The sequence below is a fragment of the Zonotrichia leucophrys genome, chromosome 23 (assembly GCF_028769735.1).
Source record: "Zonotrichia leucophrys gambelii isolate GWCS_2022_RI chromosome 23, RI_Zleu_2.0, whole genome shotgun sequence".
NCBI classification, from domain to species: Eukaryota; Metazoa; Chordata; class Aves; order Passeriformes; family Passerellidae; genus Zonotrichia; species Zonotrichia leucophrys.
In genome coordinates, this window is record NC_088192.1 from 7,234,251 (window position 1) to 7,257,824 (window position 23,574).

Here is a 23,574-nt window from a genome sequence, read left to right on the forward strand (position 1 = left end):
GATAAACACCTGAGTATTTCTGGCCTTTTCCTGTGGATTCCCTGTCTAAAGATAAAGCATAGAGGTCTGGGTGGAAGCATATTAATTAGGCTTCATTATCTCTGTCAGCCGGGCAATCATTTATCATTTCATAAATCTGAATCTGCAACTTGGAACTGAATAACTCATCTCAGTTTTGAAGTATCTTCTTTTGCCTTAATGTTTCTGAGACTTAAAATGCTAAAGATGAATAGAAATCACAAACTGGGACAAATGAGGAATATTTGGGCCTGACTATGGTTCTTCAAAATGTTTCATGTTAGTTTCTGCTCTCTTTTTAGTTGCCCCATTTGCTTCCTTTTATTGGATTGTCTTGATTTTAATGCAGATTTTACTAATAAGGGAGCATTATAAGAAAAGCGATTATTTCATTTTTCTGTGGGTTCTACTGGATTTATAAAATGCAGAGATGAGAAAGACCAATTATTTTATCAGGCCTTCTCTGCTTAAGTTCCAAATTATTTTCTACATTGTGATTTTTGACATTTGTCCTGGCCCAGTTTGAAGTATATTCTCCAAGTTAATTACTTCTGTCCAAGTAACTTCCAAACTCCTTCTCCTAGAGGGAGCTTTGTAAATAATCTTGGTGCTTGAGCTTCTTTATTTTTAAAGCCTGAACACAAAGAATAAAATCTAAAAAAGGCTGGGCTTGCCCTTGTTGAAGCTGGCGATCAAACATTTGCTATAAATGTTTATAGATGTACAAGGCTCCATCAAATATTAATATATTCAATCCCACCCAACACAAGGCTCAGTGAGTCCAGTTCCTGCCTCTCCCTGCAGCCGTGGGGATGGGGATGTTCTGTGACCCTGAACATGGCCATGGCCACAGATGTTCCACACCTGCACTTCCCATAAACCGGGGGAAGCTGGGGAGCTCCTACAGAGGTTATCCCAGGTATATTTCCTATTGCCATTTGCAAACATCTCTCCTGCTTTTGGCCCAATTAAAATAATCCTAAAGAGCTGTGGTGGTGCTGGAATTGGAGCTGCAGGGATGCTGAAGTGTCCTGAGTGCCCAGCATCAGGTCTGCCTTTGGTTGAATTATGCTCACACTAAACCTGTAGGTAGAAAGTTTCTTCCAGAAGACTGGAAGGCTTCAGGTCAAGAATGGAGTTCAGGGGCAAACAGGGCTCTCAGGAATCAGAACCAAGGTCTGATGGTCACAAACCTGGGCTTCTGTGTTAGAGGAGGGGGAGTGGCTGTTTACATTTGCAAATGAAGGTAGTCAGCTGTTCTGTTCCTTTGTGCTGAAAACAAATACACAGAATTGCCTTCAGGGCTGCAGGTTCTGAGTCTTGGGGAGGAAAAGATGAATTTCAAGTGAAATAAATTTGAGCTGAAGAAACTTGAGAGCTCTGAAAAATCAGGTGGTTGTTGTTGTTACCACATCAGGCATTCGGAATCAGGTCCCTGACATTTGACCTGTGTTGATAATCTTCCTTTTCTTCCTCCTCCTCCCTTTGAGCAGTGGGGAAGGGCTGTGAAGGACCTTAAGCTGTGAGGAGACAATTCTGCCAGCAGATGTGGATAAACCTTCATGCTTGGGGTGTTCTGAGATCAGTGGTCTACACTCCCATAAAACATGGAATTGGTCCATTGACTCCTTTGGGTTATTTTGCAATGGTATAACTTTTGCCCTGTGTTCAATCCAAGTCATTGCACTTCTGCTCCTTACCCAGCAGTAACATTCCATTGCAGAAACAGCTTCACTTTTATTGATTCCTCCTAATGGCAGAGAATCAACAAAGCACCACATTATTTATTAGACTGAAAGACCCCAAATGATAATGTGTTGTTTTATATTAGATGATCAAGTGCAAGAGCCCTCAGTACCTTGGTTAGTGGGTCTGGTTGGAATGTTCAGCTGGAACACAATAACTGGCTGCCCCGAGAGCTGCTTCGTCCTTAAGATGCCAAATATATATATTTTTTCCTGTTTAATCCTTTTCCCTTCTTTCTCTTCCTGCTATATTCCAGTTCTTGCATGCACAAAATGCATTTTTCCTTAATACCATTCAAGAACATCTCTGGAAGAATAGATTATTTCTGGAGGGTTTGTGTGGATTTCATATTAGCAAACCTGCTCTGCTGAGCTCTGTTGTGTAAAGGAAGTTTCAGTCCTGATAGTAAATTCTGCATTTCCAGAACTTGGGAATGAGGGATAGAGCTGTGGGATGAAACTGGAGGTTCCCCCCATGATCAGCCAGGCCTCACCCACAGATCAGACTGTTAGTAAAGATGCTCATTGTTTTTCTGATGCAAATGTATGTGTTCTGGGATTGGGGTTGTGTTTCCCCAGCTCACCTGGCCACAGGTGCACTGTGAGATTTTGGCAGGAGGGAGCCCTGGCGTCTGTCTGCAGCGGTTTGGGCAGAACCAGAACTGTTCATTCATGTGCAGGGGCATCACTGCCCTGGAGACCTCTGCTCCTGCCGTGCCACGGGCACCTTCCCAGCTCCTGGGCACAGGAACCCTGTCTGGAGCAGCATGTGGAGCTTGGAGATCTCCCTCCACTGTCCTTCTGCCATGGCACCGAGCTGTCCCACCAGCCTCAGCCTCTGGAATCTGCACCAGGATGCTGCTGCTCCTGAGGTGTTTGGGGGAGATGAACTGAATGGAGTCCTGCAGGAAGCTGAGTCCACTCAGAATTGTCATTTCTTCAGAATGGGACATTTCTCTTTGTGTTGAAATGGAATGACACTCTGTCTCCTTGGGGCTGCAGAGAAGGATGTGAGCCTTTCAGAAGCAAGTCCAGCATCTTTGAAGCTTTAAAAAAATACAAGCTTTAGATAAAGAGAGGGAAGAACATTGGGGATGAAGCTTTGATAGGGTGCTGGAGGCAGGATCCTGAGGCCTGGAAGCATATAGAAGACAGAGGGGGCTTCTCCACTCAACAAAGGAGCCCTGTTTCAGAGTGAAGCAAATGCTTTCAGGCTGAAGTTTCAGTGAAGTGCAGATGGCTGAGAAAATATCTCAGACTAATGAAGTGCTTGGAATAAAAGCTTTGGAGCAGAGCTTGCAAATGCAACCACCTTTGACTTGCCTCTTTTATTCTGGAGTTCAGTAGCTCCATAATGCACACAGTACAGAAGATCAAGGAGTGGGTAATCTTTGCAGCTTTCTGCTCATCAAAAAGGTGGTTTTTTAGTTTAATTTTTTAAATATTTGGTTGCATTTGCAGGTCAGGAGTAATAAAAGATGCATAGTGACACTATTTAACACACTTTAATAATTTTATCTGGACCAGTAAAGTGTTCCTGCATGGCCTGTGTTTTAAGCTCCAAGGATGAATCTCTGAAGTCTGCCACGTATCATGCTTTTTCCAAAGCTACCCTGTGTGTGTCTGGATGGGTTTTCTAGTTCTGCATCTGGATTTGCTGTGATGTCCTCAGCAGGGCAAGCTGAGTGCGTGTGAGGCTGTAGTGGAGCAGGGATGAGTGTCAAACCCCTGCTCCTTCCCAGCTCTCCCTCCTGCCCTGAGCGGCACAGGGAGATGGGAATGGGGGTTGTGGTCAGTTCATCACAAGGTTGTTTCTGTTACTGCTCAGGGAGAGGAGTCAGAGTCCTTCCCTGCAGGGAATCCTCTCGTGGGGGACAGCTTTTCATGAACTTCTCAAAGTGAGTCCATCCCATGAGCGCCAGTTCTCCACAAACTGCCCTTCAGCCTGATGTCAGCCCTTCAGGCTGTTCAGCATCACTTACTTTGTAATCCCCAGTTTCCTTTGATTAAATTATTCACTGTTTCAGCAGGGAGCTCCCTCACAGATAGTATCAAGGAGTCATTAACGTTTGAAAAGACCTTTAAGATCATCAAGTCAATCAAGATGTGCCTGAGAGTACTATTGGAGACCACTGCTCCAAAATTAAAACATTACCAATAAAAGGGGGTTTTCTCTGCTGAGGTGGTGTGGCAGCACACGGTGATGGTTACTTCCCTCACAATGAGATACTGAGTGTCAGTTAATGAAAGTTTGTAAAGGACTTTGGCAGAAAGGTGTTTTAACATTTTAATTTAATAGTTGTCTTTTTCTTTACTTCTGCAGTGCCAAGACAAGCTGTGCCCTGCTCTGATTCCCAAACCTTGAGCAAATGGATTGCTTTGAGAATGGAAAGATTTGTACTCAAACAGGCTCCCAGCAGCACAGGGAGAGGTACAGAAATCCCAGATTTTTCCCATTTTTTGTTTGAAAACATTTAAAGGGAGCATGGTGTTGCTGTGAGTAGAATGAACCTGTCAGACCTAGTGTTACAGTTCCATATCCAGGAAATCCTGCAGACACCTTTCATTTCTTCAGGTCCTCAGCCCAGGCCTCCTCATTCCAAGAGGTTCAGAGACACTGGAAGCAGTGCAGGAATAATATTTTAATTTTATATTGTTTTTAATTTTGGATGTTTAATGATATCAAAGACATTCCAGATGATTGCAGAAACAGGAAATAATGGAAATGTTACTACCAGCAGTGGCTGTCAGGTGGCTGAGGCTGGCAGACCTGTCAGACGTCTCCGGAGGAAGAGAAGATTGCCTTTGGATTCAGAGGATGAGGAGGAAAATGCATATGAGGATGAGGTAAATGAGGCTGCATGTACTTCCTTTAGGGAGAGCTGTGAAAAGCAGGGGCAGTTATCTCAGAGTTCTTGTGCAGTGCCAGCTGGGCTGAGGGAGCTTGTTCTGCACCCAGGGAATGGTCTGGGTCTGATCCTGACTTACATCAGTGATGGGAATATCTGTTCTGAGGAGTCACAGGGGTGGATGAATAGCTCAGGTGAAGGGAAAGTCAGGAGTTCACTGTAATAACACCACATCTCCAGAGTAACTACATTCAAATACTGTTGTGTGATATTGCAGATCAGTGTCAAACCACAGGGTTTGTTTGGGTTTTATTGCATACTTGCAGGTACTCTCACTGCGCTACCAGAAACCTGTATTAGTGGTGCATAACCAGCAGTACCTCAGTTCTGAGCTGACTTTCCTTCAGTTTCCTGCAGCCCCTAACCACCTCCTGGAGCCCTGTGCTCTGCTCCTGCTCATCAGTGCCTCTCTGAGCCATTTTATGTTTATTCACATAATGCAGGGTTCTGTATGGCAGAACAGGGGCAATAAAGCTGCAGCCTCAGCTGTCATGAGCAGTTTAATTCATGGTCTTGCTCAGCTTTTCTCTGGGATGTGGGTGAGGTGTTTTAAGGGATGGATGTTTCCAGAAGTCCTTGCAGTCTTCCTCTTCCCCCTTCGTTCTCATTAGAAACTGTCCCCCTGTCCCTTCTGGGGAGTGTTTGGCAGGCAGCCTTGTATGGCACACTTTGCCTGGTTTTGGTTTGCTCTGACAAATGATGGCCTGGGAGGAATCAAGCCCGAGTTTGCAAACACACAGAAGAGATTGGAATGAGGGTTGGGCATGGAGTGTGACACAGAGAGACCACATTGTCTGGGGTGCTCATCTATGACAGGAGTTCCTTGAAGCTTCTGCTTCCTTCAGGGCTTCATGAATTCCTTTTTTCCCCCCTGTATCCATTCCCTGGCATAGATGGATGTAAGAAAGGGAAAGGAAAAAGGACTGTTCCAGTAAGGCTGCTGATGTGAGCAGCAAATCCTGCATTGCAGAAAGCAAATCCTCTGTATTGTAATGGAGATTTTGGTCCTGTGCTGCTCTTTAACATTTAAATGAACTTCAGTAGCATATATTTAATAACTTGTAAAGCACTTTGGGATACCAAGATCAGCGTTATCTGTGTAACAGTCCCTCCTGATGTTCTTTCAGGGTTGTTAAAGAGACAGCAATGCTGGCTAGCAGTCCTTTTAGTAACTTGTTACATCTGTACTGTACCTGCATTGTGAGATGATTGGAGGGAAGGAAAAACAATCTTGCTAAACTTCTTTTTAACATATCTGTGTCTAGGAGAAGAATAAATCAAATAATATGAAAAGCCGCAGAAACACTAAACCAATAAAACAAGGTGAGCTAAGCTCATAGTCTCTTTTCTTTAATGTTTATAGATTTTTTTTTTAGTAGCTATTATAAAGTGAATAATAATAAACAGAAGAATAAAGGACAGGAGAGCTCATTTCACATTCAGAACAGCTTATTGCGTCCATAACCCTCTTACCACTGTCGGCTTCAGAGATGTATTAGCAGGAGTATCCTGGATTTGCCTGCATAATGGACACAGGGTAAGGATCTGGAAGGAGTCAGCTTCATCCAGAGCTCACTGAAGATAATAAGAATCTTTTTTTCATTGACTTTGGAGAGCTTCAGTCACAGCCTAGAGTGCTAAGTAAAAAATAAATTGTAAACAATGTGATTGATTGTAGAATATGAGTTAAATGTGTTATATACCTTAAATCAGTCAGTATGTAACTGGGGGGGAGAGTTTTAATGTACATTTAGAATGTAATTTTCTGTGTGTATGACTGTGGTTCTACCAGAATGAATCCAAGTTGTTTCCATCATCTGGGAGCTGCCTCTCTATTAGATGCATTGTATTATTAGGAGGTTGTAAATATATGTGTGTATATAAAAAAAATTCTGAACTTAGCAAAAAATCACTTGGTTTTTAATTTATTTTATTTTAGGCTTATTTTAGCTGCAATTATGTGCCTCTCTGTGCTGCCTGTTATTTTATATTTAACCCCTTATTCCTCTGTGAAATGTCAGGAGGAGGAATTCATTCCCACAATTTTAAGTTATTCTGTCTTGTCCAGACTCTTCCTTGGCACCTTTCCATGGGCAGCTTGCCAGCGGTCCAGGTGCCACAGTTCATTTGACCTGTGATACAATAAATTTTCATTTCCTGAGGAAATGAGCACAGTTTTCCTATTGCTGGACTTTCCAAAAGCAAGCAAAAGCAGAGAAGGAAAGCAAAACCTTTCCTCAGAAGTTGAGTAACACTCTCTCTTCTGGGGTGCCACAGCAAACAAGGGAGGAGGAGAAGAAGAGAGGAGAAGCAGAGCAGGAGGCATCAGAGAGAAGCGTTCATTTTCTTGTTGTTTTTGATTAATTAGTGCTTCCTGGAAAGAAGAAGGTATGGAACTGGTCTTCCTACTTGGAAGAGGAACAGATGCCAGCTGCTTCCCTAAAGCTGTTCAGAGAGGTTGGCAGCTTTCTTCACTCTCTTGCTGTTTTTCTCAGGCAACATTACAGGCTTACTGGCAGTCACAGGATGAGGTGGGACTGCAGACCACCCTTAAGCCTGCACTTGTATTTCTGAGTTGTTTTGGTACAAGTAGGCCAGGGAGACAGGCATTTGCCCTGGGCATCTCATCCCAAAGCAGGGTGTACAAAATGCTGGTTGAATCCCACAAATGAGCAGCAGCAGTTTGGATCTGCTCTCCTCTGGCCCCGTGGCTGTTAGGCTGGAGAGGGACAGCCTGCTGTCTGTGCCATGTCCTGTGGGGCTGAGCAGAGCCCTCCCAGCCTGTGCTGTGCTGCCCAGGCAGTGGTGTGGGCACGCTGGCAGTGCCAGGAGGGAGGGTGGGCTTGTGTCAGCCACGTGGCAGTGCCACAGGCCCCGTCCAGCCTCGGTGAAGCTGCCTCTGCACCCAGTTAAATGTGCAGCTCCAGTGAGCTCTGCAGAGCCCAGGGCTGTTGGTCCCCCCAGAGGGAGCTTGAAAGGAAGGTCCAATCCTGCACTGGGTCATTTGCAGCCCCAGTTCAGGGTGCTTTTAAACTTTCGCTGTATTTCAGCTGTCTCACTTGGATTAAGACTGCAGATAAATGAAAACCACTGATGTTTTCTGGAATAACTGTAAAACTGGGCTGCAGATCAAGCCTGCCCTGTCCCTTTCGCCATTTGAAGTTGACGAGTTACCTTTTGGTGGGGGTCTGGACTGACACAAAGTGATTATGGCTTTCCCAGCTCTTTGATTCTGCACTGAGCTGGGAAGGGGATTCTTTTGTGTTTGAGAAGAGCTCATTTCTGCATCTGCTCAAAGATGCGTTCGTAACTAATTGCAACAGTGCAGTGGTTTTGAGAGATTAATTAGAATAATGAGTAAATGTGAAATAAGGTGATGGTGCCCTTACTGATCCCTGAGCCTGCACCTGTCTGTTGGAGCCACAGTCACTTGGGGTGGGATTTTCTTCTCCGAGTTGAGCTTTTGAAACCTGAAATATAAAAATTGAAGCCTTAAGTATGTTATGATTGCTCTGCAATAGATTTTGTCTTTAGGAATTAAAAACAAATGTTTCTTCCCCCCTCACAGTATCAGTCATTCCCACAAGGCCGAAATGGATTTAAAGTTGGAATGAAATTGGAAGGGGTGGATCCTGAACACCCCTCTCGATTCTGTGTTCTCACAGTTGCTGAGGTAGTTGCTTTTCTTGTCTTTGATTCCAAAAGTCCCATGTACATCTAGAATTATTTCTTTTTTCAAGAAAAAGTAGAAACATAAGAGTAAGGGTACTTTAGTTAGTTAATTAATGGTGACACTGAAGGAAAGGTGTTCTGTAATTAAGGATCTTTGCCTGAAATCCTACTGGCAGATTTTTGCACTTGTAACTAAGAATAGCAAACCTATTAATTGCCTGTAGTGAAGGAGTATGAAAAAGAACAATGCCACGAGGCCCCAAGATTTAGTAAATATAAACAAGTCAGAATGCTTTTATGCAGCTTCAGTTATGTGAAATCTGGGTTGATCTCGTGTAGACAATTAAGTTCTGGGGCTGCTTTTGTACCCCAGGAATGTGTTCATGGCATGGAGCAGGGGCTCAGGGAGGTTCCACTGACCAGTTCTGTTTCCAGCTGTTTGAAGTGGGGAAAGAGGAAGATGGAAACTGGGAGAGCAAATAAGTTAAAGTACAGCTAGAGTTTCTGAGAAAGAAATGAGATCCTAAGTTACTTTCTCTGTAAGTGCAAACATGAGGGAGTGTTTTATAAGTGATTCTTTTTCTCCTTTGTGACCCTTGGTGATAATCAGAGCTTCTCTCCCTGTAGGTCCAGGGGTACAGGATGCGACTGCACTTCGATGGTTACCCAGAGTGCTACGACTTCTGGGCTAATGCTGATTCCTCAGACATCCACCCTGTGGGCTGGTGTGAAAAAACAAGCCATAAGCTGCTCCCTCCTAAAGGTATGACAGAAAATAGAGCGGTGTACAAGAAACCATAAATTCTACGACGAGGTCCTGGCTCTGCATATTTCATTTTTAGTGTGATTTCATCGTGGAACTTGATCTGAGGGGCTAAAGGGAAGAGGTTTAACTAACACAGTGACTCACAAAAGAGCAAAATATCTTCTCTGTGATATTCCTAAAGACTGACATTGTTAGTTACAGCAGAGATTGAATGTCTCTCTGTGCTTCAGAACATACTTATTTTCTGCGTTCAGTTCTTTCCTGCATTCAATTTCTAGAAACATTTGAAGTTTGAGATTAATGATTGGACATTATGGTGAATAAGAGAGAGCTGGTTTAGCTGAAATGCACAGCTCCTGGAGATCATAGCAGGGTAGTTTTCATGCAAAGTTCATATTCTTTCCAGGTAATTTCCATTTCTGAAAAACCCACCAGAATGTACCAGGGCCATGTAAAACAATCTTTTTTTCTCTCTTCCTAGGTTTCAAGGAGGGAGAATTTAATTGGACTTCCTATCTGAAGAACTGCAAAGCTCAAGCAGCTCCAAAAAGCCTTTTTAAGACCCTCAGCAGTGTAAGTGGTGATATGGAATAGAAGGGGTTTCAATAGGTCTGGTGCTAAGTGAGTTTTGACCAGAATATTTATGTGGTTTTAATATGCTTATGTCAGAGGTACAGCCATGGTACAATCAGATGCAAACTACTTCGTGCTGTGTTTTATTTTTTAGAAGGAAAATTAGTACAATTTTTCTTCCTTTCCCCAGTCACTGACATTCCAGAGAAAGAATTTGTATTTTCCTTCCTCCTTAATGCTGGAGGAAAAGATTTACTGAAACATTTATTAAATATATTACAACCGTCTGTTTTACTGTGCCCCTGCAGTCAAGATATTTGTGTCACTTTCATGTAATTTAATAATTTCCAAAATAATTCCTGGATTCCAGCAGCATGCTCATGTGTGCCATGCGATTCATTATGGTGCTGTGGATCTTGAGCTTTTGTCATCCTTCCAAGAGAGCATCCCAGTGGTGCTCTCTCAGTTGCTGTGAAATCTCCATCCCATTCTGTGTTACTGGGATGGCACAAAGCCCACAGTGGGTGGATTGGAGGCTGCTCATGGACAGTCACTGCCTCCAGTGGGATCAGGGCCCAGCTCTGCCCTACTTCCCACTCAGGCACTTTGTCTCCTTGAAGGCTCACCCAGCTTTTCCACCAGTAAAACAGGATGTGCAATGCCCGTTGTCCTCAGTAAATCACTGCAGGGTGTCTCAGCCTGGGAGGCTGCAGTGGTCAGTGTACCTGGAAATTCTGTTTTTTGAGCCACATTAGCTCTTTTTTAGTAATAGTCATTGCCAGAACTCATGGAAAATCCTGTCTGCAAACACCTTGATAGTCACTGTAGCGTGTTTTGTTCTGTGGGTTTTGGGATCAAAGGAGTTTTTAATGGGGATTTCAATGGCTTGATCAAGAATGTGGCTGATTTCTCTTTCCTGGTATCCTGTTCCTTAGCCTGTCACACCTTCTGGGTTTCGTCTGGGAATGAAACTGGAGGCAGTGGACAAGAAGAACCCATCCATGGTTTGTGTTGCCACCATCACAGACATGGTGGAAAACCGGCTGCTGATCCATTTCGATAACTGGGATGAGAGCTATGACTACTGGTAAAAGACTCTATTTCTGATACATGGCTGAAGGTAGACTGGCTTTGTTTTACATGCAGGCCCTAAAGCTGGGATCTTATATCAGTTTTCAGGCATCTGAATAATTCCTTGGGGTTTTCACAAAGAGCAGTTGCCCGGTAGTTCCCTTCCCATTGGTGTGCTGGGCAGCTCAGTGCAGAGCCAGTGGGGGTTGCCTGAGCTGGCTGGGAAGCACTGGAGGTAAGAAAACTTGTGGTACCTGAAGAGGCTCCAGGAGAGCTGGAGATGGTCTTTGGACAATGGATGGAGGGACAGGACACACAGAATGGCTTCCCACTGCCAGAGGGCAGGGATGGATGGGATATTGGGAATTAGGAATTGTTCCCTGGCAGGGTGGGCAGGCCCTGGCACAGGGTGCCCAGAGCAGCTGTGGCTGCCCCTGGATCCCTGGCAGTGCCCAAGGCCAGGCTGGACAGGGCTTGGAGCAGCCTGGGACAGTGGAAGGTGTCCCTGCCATGGCAGGGGTAGAACAGGATGAGCTTTAAGGTCCCTCCCAACCAAACCATTTCAAGATTTACTTTGTATTTCCCTTTCTTTTGGGACAGCTTGAATGCCTTGAAAACCCAGTGTTACACATTCTAACAAGGCAGTGCTTGTCTTCTACACCGTGATCACGCCCACTGAAAGCATCTGCTCACCCAGCAAAGGCCTATCAGACAGCATTTGAAATCCTGCCTTTCTTTTTGCTTTCCATCTGACTGGTGCCAACTTTCCTTCTTTGGTGCAGGTGTGAAACGAGCAGCCCATATATCCGTCCTGTTGGCTACTGCCAAGAAACTGGAACCCCACTGACAACACCACCTGGTAGGTTGCAAGTGAGACTTACTTTCTGCCTCAGCCAGAAAACCTGCAAACTATATCTTCCACATAATTACATATTTGCAAGCTCCAGGTTCGCTTCAGAACTCTTTACTGCCTGAACAATGTTGTTCCTACTCTTTGCCACTGCAATTTATGTTGTTTCATAGTTCATTGAAGAAATCTGTCTCGGTTTGAAAAGACAGATGTCTGCTGAGGAAGGCAGGAGTACCCCTTGAAATGAAAAATGTAAACCACTCCCCTCCTATTGTAATTTTGAAAAAAAATTAAAGGACCTCAGGCAAAGATATGGGAATAGGAGTAACAGTTCTTTATTAGGAAAAAAAAAAATAAAAGAAAATATAAAAATGAAAATGCAGTAATACAAAACAACGCTGCCAGAGTGGGAGCAGGCCCTGGCACGCTGTGGCTCAGGCTGTGGCACAGCCCCATCCCATGGGGGCTCAGCCCTCCTGCAGTGCCAGCTGTGGCTCTGCTGCAGCAGGGATCCTGCACAAGGGGGGAGTTTTCCTCTGCAGCTCCAGGGCTGCTGCAGATGGGCCTGGGCTCCCTCTGGCCATGCAGGGCAGCAGAAAGCTGCTCCTCTGGCAATGCAGGGGGCAAAGGCTGCTGTGCTGTGCCAGGCTCAGATTGGATCCAGGTAGGAATGCTTGGCTCCTGCCCTGGGCGCAGCATCTGCCCATGGGATGCTGGAATTGGATCAGCCCTGCAGGGACACTCAGTGGCCATGGAGAGCAGAGATCTCCTGGAGGGAGGATTGGCTGTGGGAGAGATCAAGAGAACTGCCCCAAGAGCAGCAGAGAACTGCCCCAGCTCTGACAGGTGGGCACAGAACACACAGCCCAGCCACATCTTGCAAGCTAGGACAAAATGGAACAGGGTTTGGTAATTTATAATTGAATTTGATTTTAGAAGCGAGAAAGTGAGAATTTCCAGCATTTCCTTCAGGGTGAGCTGGGAGAAAAAGGGATCTGTACCATGATTTCCTAGATGGAATTTCTGGAAATCACAGAATACTCTGGGTTGGGAGAACCGACAAGAATCATTCAGTCTAATCCTGAAATGAATGGCCCATACAGGGATTGAACTATGGCCTTGGCATTGTTAGCACCATGCTCTAATGATTTCCTAGATGGATTTTTTGGAAATGAAGGAGTAACTTAATCCACATCTTTTTCTGCTGTACTGGAATTTGGTAAATGAAGAGAATGTTGGCAAATAAGAGAGGACAGAACGTACAGGGAAACCAGTGTTGTTCTCAGGCCTTGGAAGTGCTCATTCAGCTTAAGAATAGCAAACATAAAAAAATTAGGCCTGACATTTGTCAGACTGACAGCCCTGGAGCAAGAATTCCTGCAGTTGCTGTGTTCCAGGCTCAGTGGAGCAGGAAGCACTGCCCAATCCCTCTGCATGGGGGGAATTGGCCTCAGTGTCTTCACTGTTGATGTGGAAGGGTTTGTGGACATTCCCTCACAGCAGCACCTCATCTGTCCCTGCTCCTGGAAGGTTCAGCAGGGCTGGGCTCTACAGTTCTCTGCTGATATCAGGATTTCCTGTGCCCCCACAAAACCTGCAGCCAGTTCTGCTCTCTCTGCTGAAGGACTTAGTGCAGCAGTTTGCAGACTGTGCTCAGCATTTAGTCACTGCACCCTGCTGCCAAAAAGAGCCTGTCCTGGGGGTAAACATTACTGAAATAGGAAAAACGTGGAGCAGTTTCTTCAATGTAATTGCCAGGGAGAGACATGGCACTGTTTTAGAGCAGCACACCCGAGGAGCCTTTTCTCTCCAGGCTGCTGGGTTCACTGAGCCTGGGTGAGCAGGCAGCAGGAGAGAAGGTTCTGCAGTCTTATAGGTGCTCACACATAGAGTAGTTCATAAAACAGGAAATTAACTTGTAATGCCATTGCACATCACAGAATCATCTGACTAGCTCACAACTGGAGTTTTCTTTAGAGGGTAAGAATTGATTAAGTTGTGCAGAAGTGAACTCGCAAGGGTTCGAGCTCCCAGTTTTACACTGGGGAACTGCAGAGCTGCTCTGGGTGCTGAAGGTGGTGGGTAGGAGCAAAGAGGTCACCATCCATTGTAAGTGATCATTACAGTGTCACAGAGCTGCCTTTTTGCAGTTTGTAACAGTAAATGTGGGGTTTTTCTTACAGAAATGTTTATTCTCTGTTTTTTCAGGACACAGGGATTCCAAAGCCTTCTCATGGGAGAAGTACTTGGAAGAAACTAATTCCCAAGCAGCTCCTGCAAGAGCCTTTAAACTGGTGGGTGAATATCTTTGATTGCTCTTGCTCAGGTGCTGTTTTCCACCCTTTTTTGTTAGAGGCTTTATTTGAGCATAGTTCACTTTATCTGTGCGAGGAAGGTGAAACTGTGGTTAACTTTGAGTTTAAGATCATCTCAATGCTGCTAAAACAAAAACACGGAGCAAAATACAAGATTTTTTTGTTTTTTGATACTATGGAAGGCTGACTTTGAAAGGATTTTTGACTAAGTATCTTCAGTGGCTCCATTAGCAGATTTAAGGGCAGAGCCTTCAGTCCACAGTGGCTTCCAGAGGTTTGTGGGAAGTGCCTGATAGAGGGCACAGAGATGAGAAAGAATGTGTTTATCTGGTGTCCCCTCTGCATGAAGTTTTAAAAACCTTTTCTAAAATTCACCTTGCAGTTATGGAAATCTGTACTTCCCTGGCTAGTGAGGCTGGAATTAAGGTAGAGAAGTTCATATCAAGGATTTATGTGTGCTGATACAGATCATGGTCCTTCTGGGGAGGAGCCAGCTGTGCCCTCCACAGAAATGAATGTATTAACAGATGAAAGAGCATCTCTGCCAAACCCCTAAGACCATCTTACAGACTCAGTGTGAAGGTGCTTCTCTCAACCTTGAGACAGTGAGTTTTGTTTCTTTCATTGCAGTTCAGTGTGTTTATCTGGAGTCTCACTGTGAGCAGAAACAAACCAAAAGCCTCTAAAATGAGTGTACTTTTAATTTGATTTTTCCCCTTCCATGCTGCTGGCTCACCTTGCTAAACTTTGCAATATGTTTAAAAACTCTTCTTTGCCATCGTGACAGTTGTCTTGGTTCCTTTTTCTGAAGTGGGAGTTGCAGGTTAATACCTGCTGCCCTCCTGTGTATTTCTGTGGAAAGGTCTTTGGGACTGAGAAGGAAAATCAATCAGGGAGGCCTCAGATAAGAGAGGCAAAAATTCAGCGAGGCAGGTTTGATAATTGCCAGATTTCAGCAGGTGCCCACATGAGGTTGGTGCAGGCTGCAGAGTGGTGTCAGGGAGGTGAAAGAAGTTTTTGCCTCTTCAGAGAACAGTAGGGCTTTATCTGGAGTTATATGCTGCATGTCCAAAACATCCCTGGCATTGAGGTTTCCCATGGCTGGGAAGCACCTGGGAGCCAGGGGCAGGATGAGGAGTGGAGCTGTCAGTGGGACACAGTTGTTGCCCCCAAGGATGGACTGAGCTTTTTTGAAATCCCAATAGAGCTGGAAAATGTGAACTTAAAACTCCCAGCCCAAGTCCTCTGTAAGATCTGCCTCTGTGGCTTCTTCCCTCAGGTTTTCAGGGTCTGAAGTGTAGTGAGAGATACCTGAACATAAGAGGCTTTGCTCAGGACAGGGAGCCTGTTCAGTACCCAGAACTCCCTTCTTTGGATTCTTCCAAAGTGAAGTGTCTTCCCAAGTGGGATGCAGCTGCCTTGTCTGCCTTCTTTTCTGTTTTCCAGACATTCTTGCAGCCACTGTTCTGCTCCGTCAGGTATCAGGCTCCGTCAGGTATCAGGCTCCATCAGGTATTGGGAGAAGAGTAGGAAGACCAGTTCTGGCCCTCATGAAACTCTAGAGTGCAAATTAGCATCTAAAACTGTGTTTCAAAAATGAGACAAAATAGAAAAGATATTTGATATATCAGCAGTTAGTAGGACTCCTTCAAGATCAAACCTCGTTATTTTTTTCTGGCTTGGTTGGACTGAAGTGCAAATAAATGGCAAAGCTATTGATTTTTTAAAAATAATTATTATTATTCCAGCTAGCAATTACAGGAAATCAGTACATAAAAATGCGGGTTGAGAGCCAGAACAGGCATTTCTCACTGAATTAGCTTTTAACAATTTTAAAGAGCTGTCTTATGTAGTCTGGAGACACAGGTCATCAGCACAAATAGCAGGTCTTGGGTCTGGATTTCTGCCCTCTCCACCCAAAAACTCAGGAGACAGCTCCAATGTAAGCATTGTTATTTCAGCCTATCCTCTTGGGCTGGCAATTTCAGAACATTCATAAGCTATTGCCAAAAGGGCAGCAACCCTTCAGCAAGGCTTAAGCAAAGAGCCTGGCTCCTCTTCTGGGCAGGATTTGGACCTTGAACACAGCTTCTTCTTCAGGGAGGACACACAAGGTTGGCTGGTTCAATAAGATGCTCTTGAAAATAAAAGCAGTATAGATTGTCTGTTTTGTGGTGTGTCCAGTGTCTGAGAGATGTCTGTGTCCAGGTGAAATGGCCAAAGAGGAGCTTCAGGTGTGGAATTAAACCCCTTAGCTCAGGAGTGCACCTCTTTCCTGCCCCCAGCCAATGGTAATAATAAGGGTAAGGAAGACTGGGAGGGAAGAGTGATTTTAATAATTTCATTAACTTGGTCATGTTCAAATAGACAATTCATCATTTCTTGCTAAAACCCTCACCTCTGTGTGCAGAAGTGAAGAGAGACATGTTTTGAATGAGCATCCATAACCTCCTGCTGAGGAGGTCAGAGGAGGAATTTGCAGTCAGATAAATGGAAAAATTGGTAAAAGCTGTCTATTGCTTAGAGGTTACATAGGGTGCACACATCAGGTCAAAGAACATTCTGGAGTTTTCCCAAAGTCTTCAGGGTTTGAGGAAAAGGGTGAGTGAACATTTGCACAGGAGGCTCCAGGGCCAGAGCTGCTGTGGGCCCCAGCACAGCAGCTCCCAGCAGTAGTTCATGAGCAGCACAGGTGTTGTCCTAAGGAGCAGTCTGTGTAGTGAGGATAACTGATAGGCAGGAGCTGTAGCTGGTGCCAGGGAGGATGTAGGGTAGTGAAGAGAGGCTTCAGCCAATGGTGTGTTCAGATGTGAAAAGTGGAGAACTGGCCACTGTCCTGACTGGTGTGACATCACAGAATAGTCAGCTTGGAAGAGAGGTCATCCATTCCAACCCCCTGCCAAGGCAGAGTCACCTGGAGCAGGTGACCCAGGTGGCTTTGGAATTTTGCGTCCAGGTGGGTTTGGAATGTCACCAGAGAGGGAGACTCCACACCCTCCCTGGCCAGCTGTTCCAGTGCTCTGCTAGCCTCCACAAAAAGTTCTTCCTCATGTTGAGGTTTTAGTGTTTTATTTCAGGGCCATTGCTCCTTTTCCTGTCACTGGGCCCTGCTGGAGAGTTTGGCACCATCCTCTGACACTTGCCCTGGAGAAACTCATATGGACTGCTGAGATCTCTCCCTTCTCAGTCTCCTCTTGTAGAGAAGACCATGTCCCTGCTGTGTGGGAGGTGTGCTGTCAGCCTGGGGAGGCTGTGTCAGTGGAGCCACTTGTGCTTCCTGGCCTTTTGTCTGTGAGGGAAAGGCCTCTTGTTCTGCCTGGGACAGCTCCTCTGTGCTGAGCCACCTCAGGCTGCCTCTCCAGCAGTTTGGGGCTGCTGACAAACACTCAGCTAAGTTCTCTTCGGAACTCTGATTTTAGCCTCTGAACAGTGTGCCATGTGAGATAACCCAAAGCTCCAAAGGCAGCCAGGGGTGGATGGAAACTGGAGCACATTTCATTCAGAGCAGGTGCCAGCTCTGAACTCCAAGGCTTTTTAGCATTCTGCTTACAATCCTCTCTTGCAGCGTCCTCCTCACGGATTCCAGGTTAATACCAAGTTAGAGGCTGTGGACAGACGAAATCCCATCTTGATAAGAGTGGCAACAATCACTGACAGAGACAACCATCGTGTTAAGGTATGACCTTGCTGCCAAGTGCAGAGCCTGTGCTGAGAACCCTGGGATGGGCAGTGCAGGGAAAACAACACCTGGGAACAAGAAGCAGCAAACAACAGCCTGGCAGCTGCTGTGGCCTCCGGGCCTGCCCAGCTGGAATTGGTTCCTGTTGCTTTGTTTTGCTGAAATCTGATGGAATTGGCCTGGTGTCAGTTACTGTTCTAACGTAACTGTTTTGAACTAACACTCGACAGTGAGATGTCCCCTCTCTTGGCATACTCCCTGTGATCTCTGTGACTGATGGCAGCAGGAGTGTTCTGCTGGGGAAGCTGCCTGTGTTTTTTTTCTACCAGGAAAGGGAAACCCAGAGCAATTTAAATCCTGCTACATGTGGGAAGCAGCATCATTCTCCAGTACAAATTTGTCACATAAATGCATTTTAACCTAGTCTTTTCATGCAAATATGTTACCCAAATAATCTGTTGTGCTTTGGCTTCTGAGAAACTAAGTATGAGCCAGCTAAAGTGGAGGCTGCACTGATGGAGACTCCATGGCCACAGATCTCCTTCCTAAAGGATGATTGCGTGGGCAGGAGTGGAGTTCACTCCCCATTATCTGGCTGGTTTTGAGTCTCATTGCTGTGAACAAAAGCCAAGCTTTGCCAGTCCATAGTGGCAAGATACTCAATTCATACACTGAAACCTTCCTGCATGAACAACCCAGTAGCCTTTAAACTCCAGTGATCCTCAGTCTCTGTTAACCTGACCTGGATCTGAGCTACTGCAGTCTCTTCATCCAGCAGAAAATTGCAGCTTGTCCACTGCAGAACTCACCAAACTTGTTGGCTTTTATGGTATTTTGGGATCCACAGAAAACAAAACAAATAAGCATTTGTTTTTGCATAGCTTTGGACTTTGCATGTTAGAGCATCCCACGGGCTGTTGGGTGACAGACTGTGTCACCAGAACCTGGTTATTCTGTGAAACACAGATGCAAGAAAACAAAGAGTTAGACTGAGCACAGAGATGATTGCGCCTGACTGAAAAATTGATCTGAAAGATTGAATGAATCAGCCCCAAGCTGAGCAAAGTGAAACAAAGGGGGAAGTTAACATAAGAGCTGAGTCATGCCCTGAACTGTGTCTTTCCCTGAGACTTCTGCTTCTTTCAGATACATTTTGATGGCTGGGACCATCACTACGATTTCTGGGTGGATGCAGACAGCCCTGACATCCATCCTGTAGGCTGGTGTGACAAAACTGGACACGCCCTGCAAGTTCCTCTAGGTAAATACAGCTTTTGTTATGCTGGATAATCTCCTAAGTGCAGTCTGCTCTTCGTGTGCAAATCTGTTTATCTTCCCTTTTTTTGCTGCTCCCAGGTGCTGAAGATGCAGAGGGAGCAGTGGGACAGGCGTGTCCCACTCCAGGCTGCCAGGGCATCGGGCACGTGCGGGGCCCCCGCTACGGAACACATTACACGTATGTAGTGACAATGATAGCAGCTACAACCACAGCAACAACAACAATAACTATAATGATGCAGCACCAAGCAACTGCACTGCACTGAAATGATCTCAGGGTAGTTATTCTGGAGATAGCTATAACTGCAGTCGCAGCTCCCTCTTGTGTCTAAGCAGGCTGTTTGATCATAAATTTTGTTTATACCACTATAATCATGATAGCTGCAATGCAAACAGATTCATTCACTCCAGATTCTACATTCCAGCAGTACTGAAGGAGTTATATTTGTGAAATAATATACCCAAGAACAACATGCAACGAGACAGTTAAAGAGAGGGCATGGGAAGGATGTTAAAGTATAAGTGAGGAGAGGTTGCTTATGTTTTGTGCTCTGCCTTTTGATTTCTTGTCTGCTCTTGGAAGAGGAAGCTTTTTCTCAAGTAAATTATTTTAGGAGCAAGAAAACAATCTCAAGTGGAAGGTCAGAAGACCTGGTAGTTTATAATACAGCAAAGGGCTTTGAATTTTTCAGACTAAAAGTCGCAGAACTCTGTTGATTCATGAAATGTTGTTCCAATAAGCAAGTTACAGAGGATGAATTCTTGTCCTCTGTGCTGGCTCTTTAACAACACGACTTTAGGTTTAAATTCTGCCATATGGTCCCTGCTTTCTCACACCTAGAGCTGGATAACAGCATCTCCTGAGATGGCCTCCTTTTTTCTGGGTTTTTGATGGATTTCGCTTCCTGAGGTAGGGAATACTGTATGACTGTAAAGCTTTCATTGTCCTGTCTCTTTTTTGTTTCTCCATCACAGCTTAGTTGGCTGCCCATACTCTGATGTGAACCTGAGCAGAGAAAACCTCTTACAGGACCGGCTGAGTGGGGAGAGACCTTCCCCTGGGAGCATCCTGCAGAAAGGCAGGAGGCTGGAGAGCCCTGGCCCACTGCAGGGAGCAAGGGAGGCTTCTCAGGGCGACTCCTCACAATCCAGGTGAGCTGCATTGTGCTCTTGGCCAGGTGCTGGGGAGCAAAACCATTTACAAGGGTGAAAACCACTGGAATTGGCAGCAACACAGCAGAGCATTGAGTTTATCTGTAATATTGATGTGTGCCCCAGTATATCCTAACACAGAGCAGTGCACTTCTATACCCTCATATGCCTTAATAAGTTTCTTGATTCTTTAATCCTGGTGCTCTGGTCACATTCCAACAAAGGAAATTGCATTCTGTCTCCATAACTTTTTCCTTGCTGTTTCAATTTAAAATATGTTCTTTTCCTTTGTTTCCTGTCCTAAAACTGTCAAGCCAAGATTATTTTGCACTATTAAACTGTAACTGTGATCCACTCTGAGTTGGCTGAGCACTCTGTGTGTATCACTTAGCAGCAGACAAGCTGAGCACTCTCAGATGCTTTGTTTTCTCACAAGAAAATCTTGGAACTGAGCAGCATTGTGGAAAGGAAACTGTGCCTTGGTTCTTGGAGTGCAGGAGTCAGCTAAACCTGTCATGGGACAGACCAGAATATGAAGGATTTTTTTTTGAGATCATTTTTAGTCTTCACAAATCCAGTCTCACTAGGGCAAACTCCAGCAATACTTTAATTTTTTGTTGTATGTGACGGCTTATCTATATTTTAAAGTTCATCTATTTGTTTAGATTTATAACATTTCCAAGATCTATTTGTCCAGAAAAAAGGAATGAATGCCTCTTTCTCCTCCCTAGCCTTCATGGCATCTTCATTCCCTAATTTCCACACCAAAATTGGTGTGCATTTCAATAGCACTCTTACCATAAAGCTCTTGGGAGATTTTGAATTCTCACAGAATAATTGGCATTTTAGATTTGTAATCTATTTCTTTTCTTCTAAGTATTTAATTTCCTCATAGTGGGATGTCTGAATTCAGCCTGTAAGTCTGGTATTATCCTGCTGCTTGCCCTCCCTTGGCCAGCTCTGTAGCTCAGTTTATGCATCAAACTTAGTAATGGAAACTCTTAAATGTTATCCAGAGGTATCAGGATTCAGAAATGCTAAATCTCTTGCTTTCACCATGGTTTCCTGTAGCTGCTGGGATCAGAGCCTGAGTCCACAGAGGCTGAATTATTGCCCTTAAACTCCCTCAGTCCTTGCAGAAGAGGAATAAAACACTTTGTACTCATGGAGGGAAGAGGGAGGTTCTGCCACAAGGTGGTGGTTGTTGCTCTCACTTGCTAGGAACAGCCAGCTTTGCTCTCCTGTGGGAAAAGGGAACAGAGAATGTCAGCTCAGCTATTGTCATTTATCTGTCTTTGCAGAAAATCTGCACCAGACAGTGAAAAGTGGTGTCACAGCAGCATCCACACTCCATCAGAGCAATCAGAAGACAGTCGGGAGCGAGGCTGGGGAGAGGAGGATTCCTCTGCAGCCATCAAAGCCACACCAAAAACGTAAACACAACTTTTGTGATGAATTTTCATGCATTAACCATAGTGTTTCTTGATGCTGCTGCTGTATCTGAAATAAAGATGTAAATAGCAAACAGCCCAATTTGATTGAAGTTTTGCAGCAGAGTGTTTTAGAATGACTTGGTAAGTCTCCCTTCCTCCTGTTGTTTTGGGCCCTCTCTTTCCTGCAGTAAACTCAGATCTGAGTTCTGGCCATGAATTTATTAGAACAGCCCTTAGCTCAGAGAGATGTCAGGGATGAAGCTATTGCTTATTTTAAGAGGAAAAAGTTTTTAGTTTCTATAAATCTCATTTATCTTTGTATGGAGAAGAAATTACATTCATTTCTGTGTCTTCTGAAATGTTTTGTAATTGTTGCTTTCAGGCTCGGGTGCTCACATGCCTATATCAAGTTTCAGCTGGTGAAACAGGAAAGCAATGGGAAAGGTTGGTTAAGTTTTATTCCTTCTTTCTGTGTGTGTGCCTGTCTCTGCAATATCCCCACAGTCACAAGGAGCATTCGGAATTCACAGATTTTTTTGTCTTTGATTCCGCAGTCAAGAGAAAGCACATGCTGGAGATGATGGCAGTTCCTTTAAAATGAGGAGAAAGGGTAAAATTACTTAGAAGTGAAAGATTCAATACTTTGTAGAGTGGAGCCTTGTATTTATTAACTGAGAAGACAAGTTTGCACTGGTCTTTGTGCCACTGCAAACTCCCCTGTAGTGACAAGGGGCTCCCAAACAGTCTGTGACCTTTGTCAGGCTGTGACAGAGCCAGCTCAGGGCTCAAGGGAGACTTGCTCAGAACTTAGCAGATAGTTTAAGTTCCATCAACCCCTTTTTTTAAACCCTCATGGGTATTCAGAAACATATTCTGAATCATTGGAGGACTTTTTAAAGGTTCTCTTAAGGATTAAAAAGAAAATGAAAAGCTAAATGGAAAAACAGTGGTGTTTTTTTTCCTGGTATGTGACAGGTTAAGTTATCAGAGCAGCTTTCTGCTATCACTTTAGCAAACCATATGCTTAACTTTCAGATTTACTATAAAAAGCCATTTCAGAGAACAGAGCTGACCAGGCTTTTAGGAGGATTTAAGATGGTAATAAGTCTCCAATCAAAAATAGCTAAGCAGGCACAAACTGGGACAGGTGCCTGGATGTTGGTTTTTTGTTTTTTTTTTTTTTTTTTAATACTCATTTTTACCTAGTGCTGAGTTCTGCAGACAGAGCTGAGGGATCTGCTGGCTCCAAGCTGCAGTTGCAGCTGGCAGGGAAAGCTGCCCATTCTCCCTTCACATTCACCTTCCATGGAGTGATGGAAATCAACGGAGGGAAATGCAATCATCCACTGACCTGCAATTTCACAATTACCCAGAGCTTTCCTCTCAGCTGTGTTTAAACTATGAGATCACTACTTCTTTGTCAGAGGGAAAGTCACTTGTCTAGGTCATGGTTTGGGTGCTTAGTCCAAGGATTTGTGCTTAGTGGAGAAAAGGAATTGGTTTGAGATGGAAGTAATGCCCACCCAGCAGGAATGTGGCAGTGGGGGAGACCTTGGGCACAAGTGGGACCTCCTGGAGCAGGAGGTGGGGACAAGACCAGGTGCTGTCTGTCCCCACCTGTGCAGCAGTGCAGCAGGGAAGGAAGGGGTAACAGCCCTCCCATGGAGCAGGTCCTGTGCCCGCTTTCCACCAGGAGCTCCTCAACTGAGCAGTTCTTACTCAGGCTTTATTTATCCTCCCTTGGTTTCAGTATTAGAAATTTGATGCTGTACCATGACCAATAGGGATGTGGAGATGAGCTGAGTGGGCTCTCAGGCCAGGGCAGTGACTGTTCCCTAGGACAGGCTTTACCTCCAGAGCTGCTTCCCCTTCAGCTAGGGGGCAGCTGGCAAGCCCTGGGAATCTGCTTTTTCTTTGTATTTCTGCCATTTTCCTCTGTGCTTTCCACATAGTGACTGATTACCCCCCACATCCTACACCTCAGCCCACTGAGAGCTGCTGAGCAGGGGCAGCAGAGGGGCAGAGGCAGCAGGGGCAGCAGGGGCAGCAGGGGCAGCAGAAGGGCAGAGGCAGCAGGAGCAGCAGGGGCAGCAGAGGCAGCAGGGCAGTAGGA

At 45.0% G+C, this 23,574-nt stretch overlaps 1 protein-coding gene across 4 annotated transcripts in view; it reads left to right on the forward strand.

The window, feature by feature from the left end:
- LOC135457322 (lethal(3)malignant brain tumor-like protein 3) overlaps positions 1 to 23,574 on the forward strand; it is a 43,081-nt gene that overhangs the window by 6,247 nt on the left and 13,260 nt on the right. For 2 of the 4 annotated variants that reach the window (XM_064731850.1, XM_064731853.1), the window contains exons 2-17: positions 4,087 to 4,194; positions 4,502 to 4,610; positions 5,938 to 5,995; positions 7,041 to 7,129; positions 8,241 to 8,345; positions 8,972 to 9,107; positions 9,592 to 9,683; positions 10,619 to 10,770; positions 11,537 to 11,613; positions 13,813 to 13,898; positions 17,485 to 17,595; positions 18,745 to 18,859; positions 18,955 to 19,054; positions 19,852 to 20,028; positions 21,330 to 21,461; positions 21,844 to 21,905. In XM_064731850.1, coding sequence (XP_064587920.1) covers positions 4,133 to 4,194; positions 4,502 to 4,610; positions 5,938 to 5,995; positions 7,041 to 7,129; positions 8,241 to 8,345; positions 8,972 to 9,107; positions 9,592 to 9,683; positions 10,619 to 10,770; positions 11,537 to 11,613; positions 13,813 to 13,898; positions 17,485 to 17,595; positions 18,745 to 18,859; positions 18,955 to 19,054; positions 19,852 to 20,028; positions 21,330 to 21,461; positions 21,844 to 21,905 — 1,663 coding nt within the window. In that variant the 5' untranslated portion in view covers positions 4,087 to 4,132. Of the gene's footprint in view, positions 1 to 2,037; positions 2,774 to 4,086; positions 4,195 to 4,501; positions 4,611 to 5,937; positions 5,996 to 7,040; positions 7,130 to 8,240; positions 8,346 to 8,971; positions 9,108 to 9,591; positions 9,684 to 10,618; positions 10,771 to 11,536; positions 11,614 to 13,812; positions 13,899 to 17,484; positions 17,596 to 18,744; positions 18,860 to 18,954; positions 19,055 to 19,851; positions 20,029 to 21,329; positions 21,462 to 21,843; positions 21,906 to 23,574 lie in introns of those variants that run through there. The other 2 variants (XM_064731851.1, XM_064731852.1) reach the window with 2 other exon arrangements.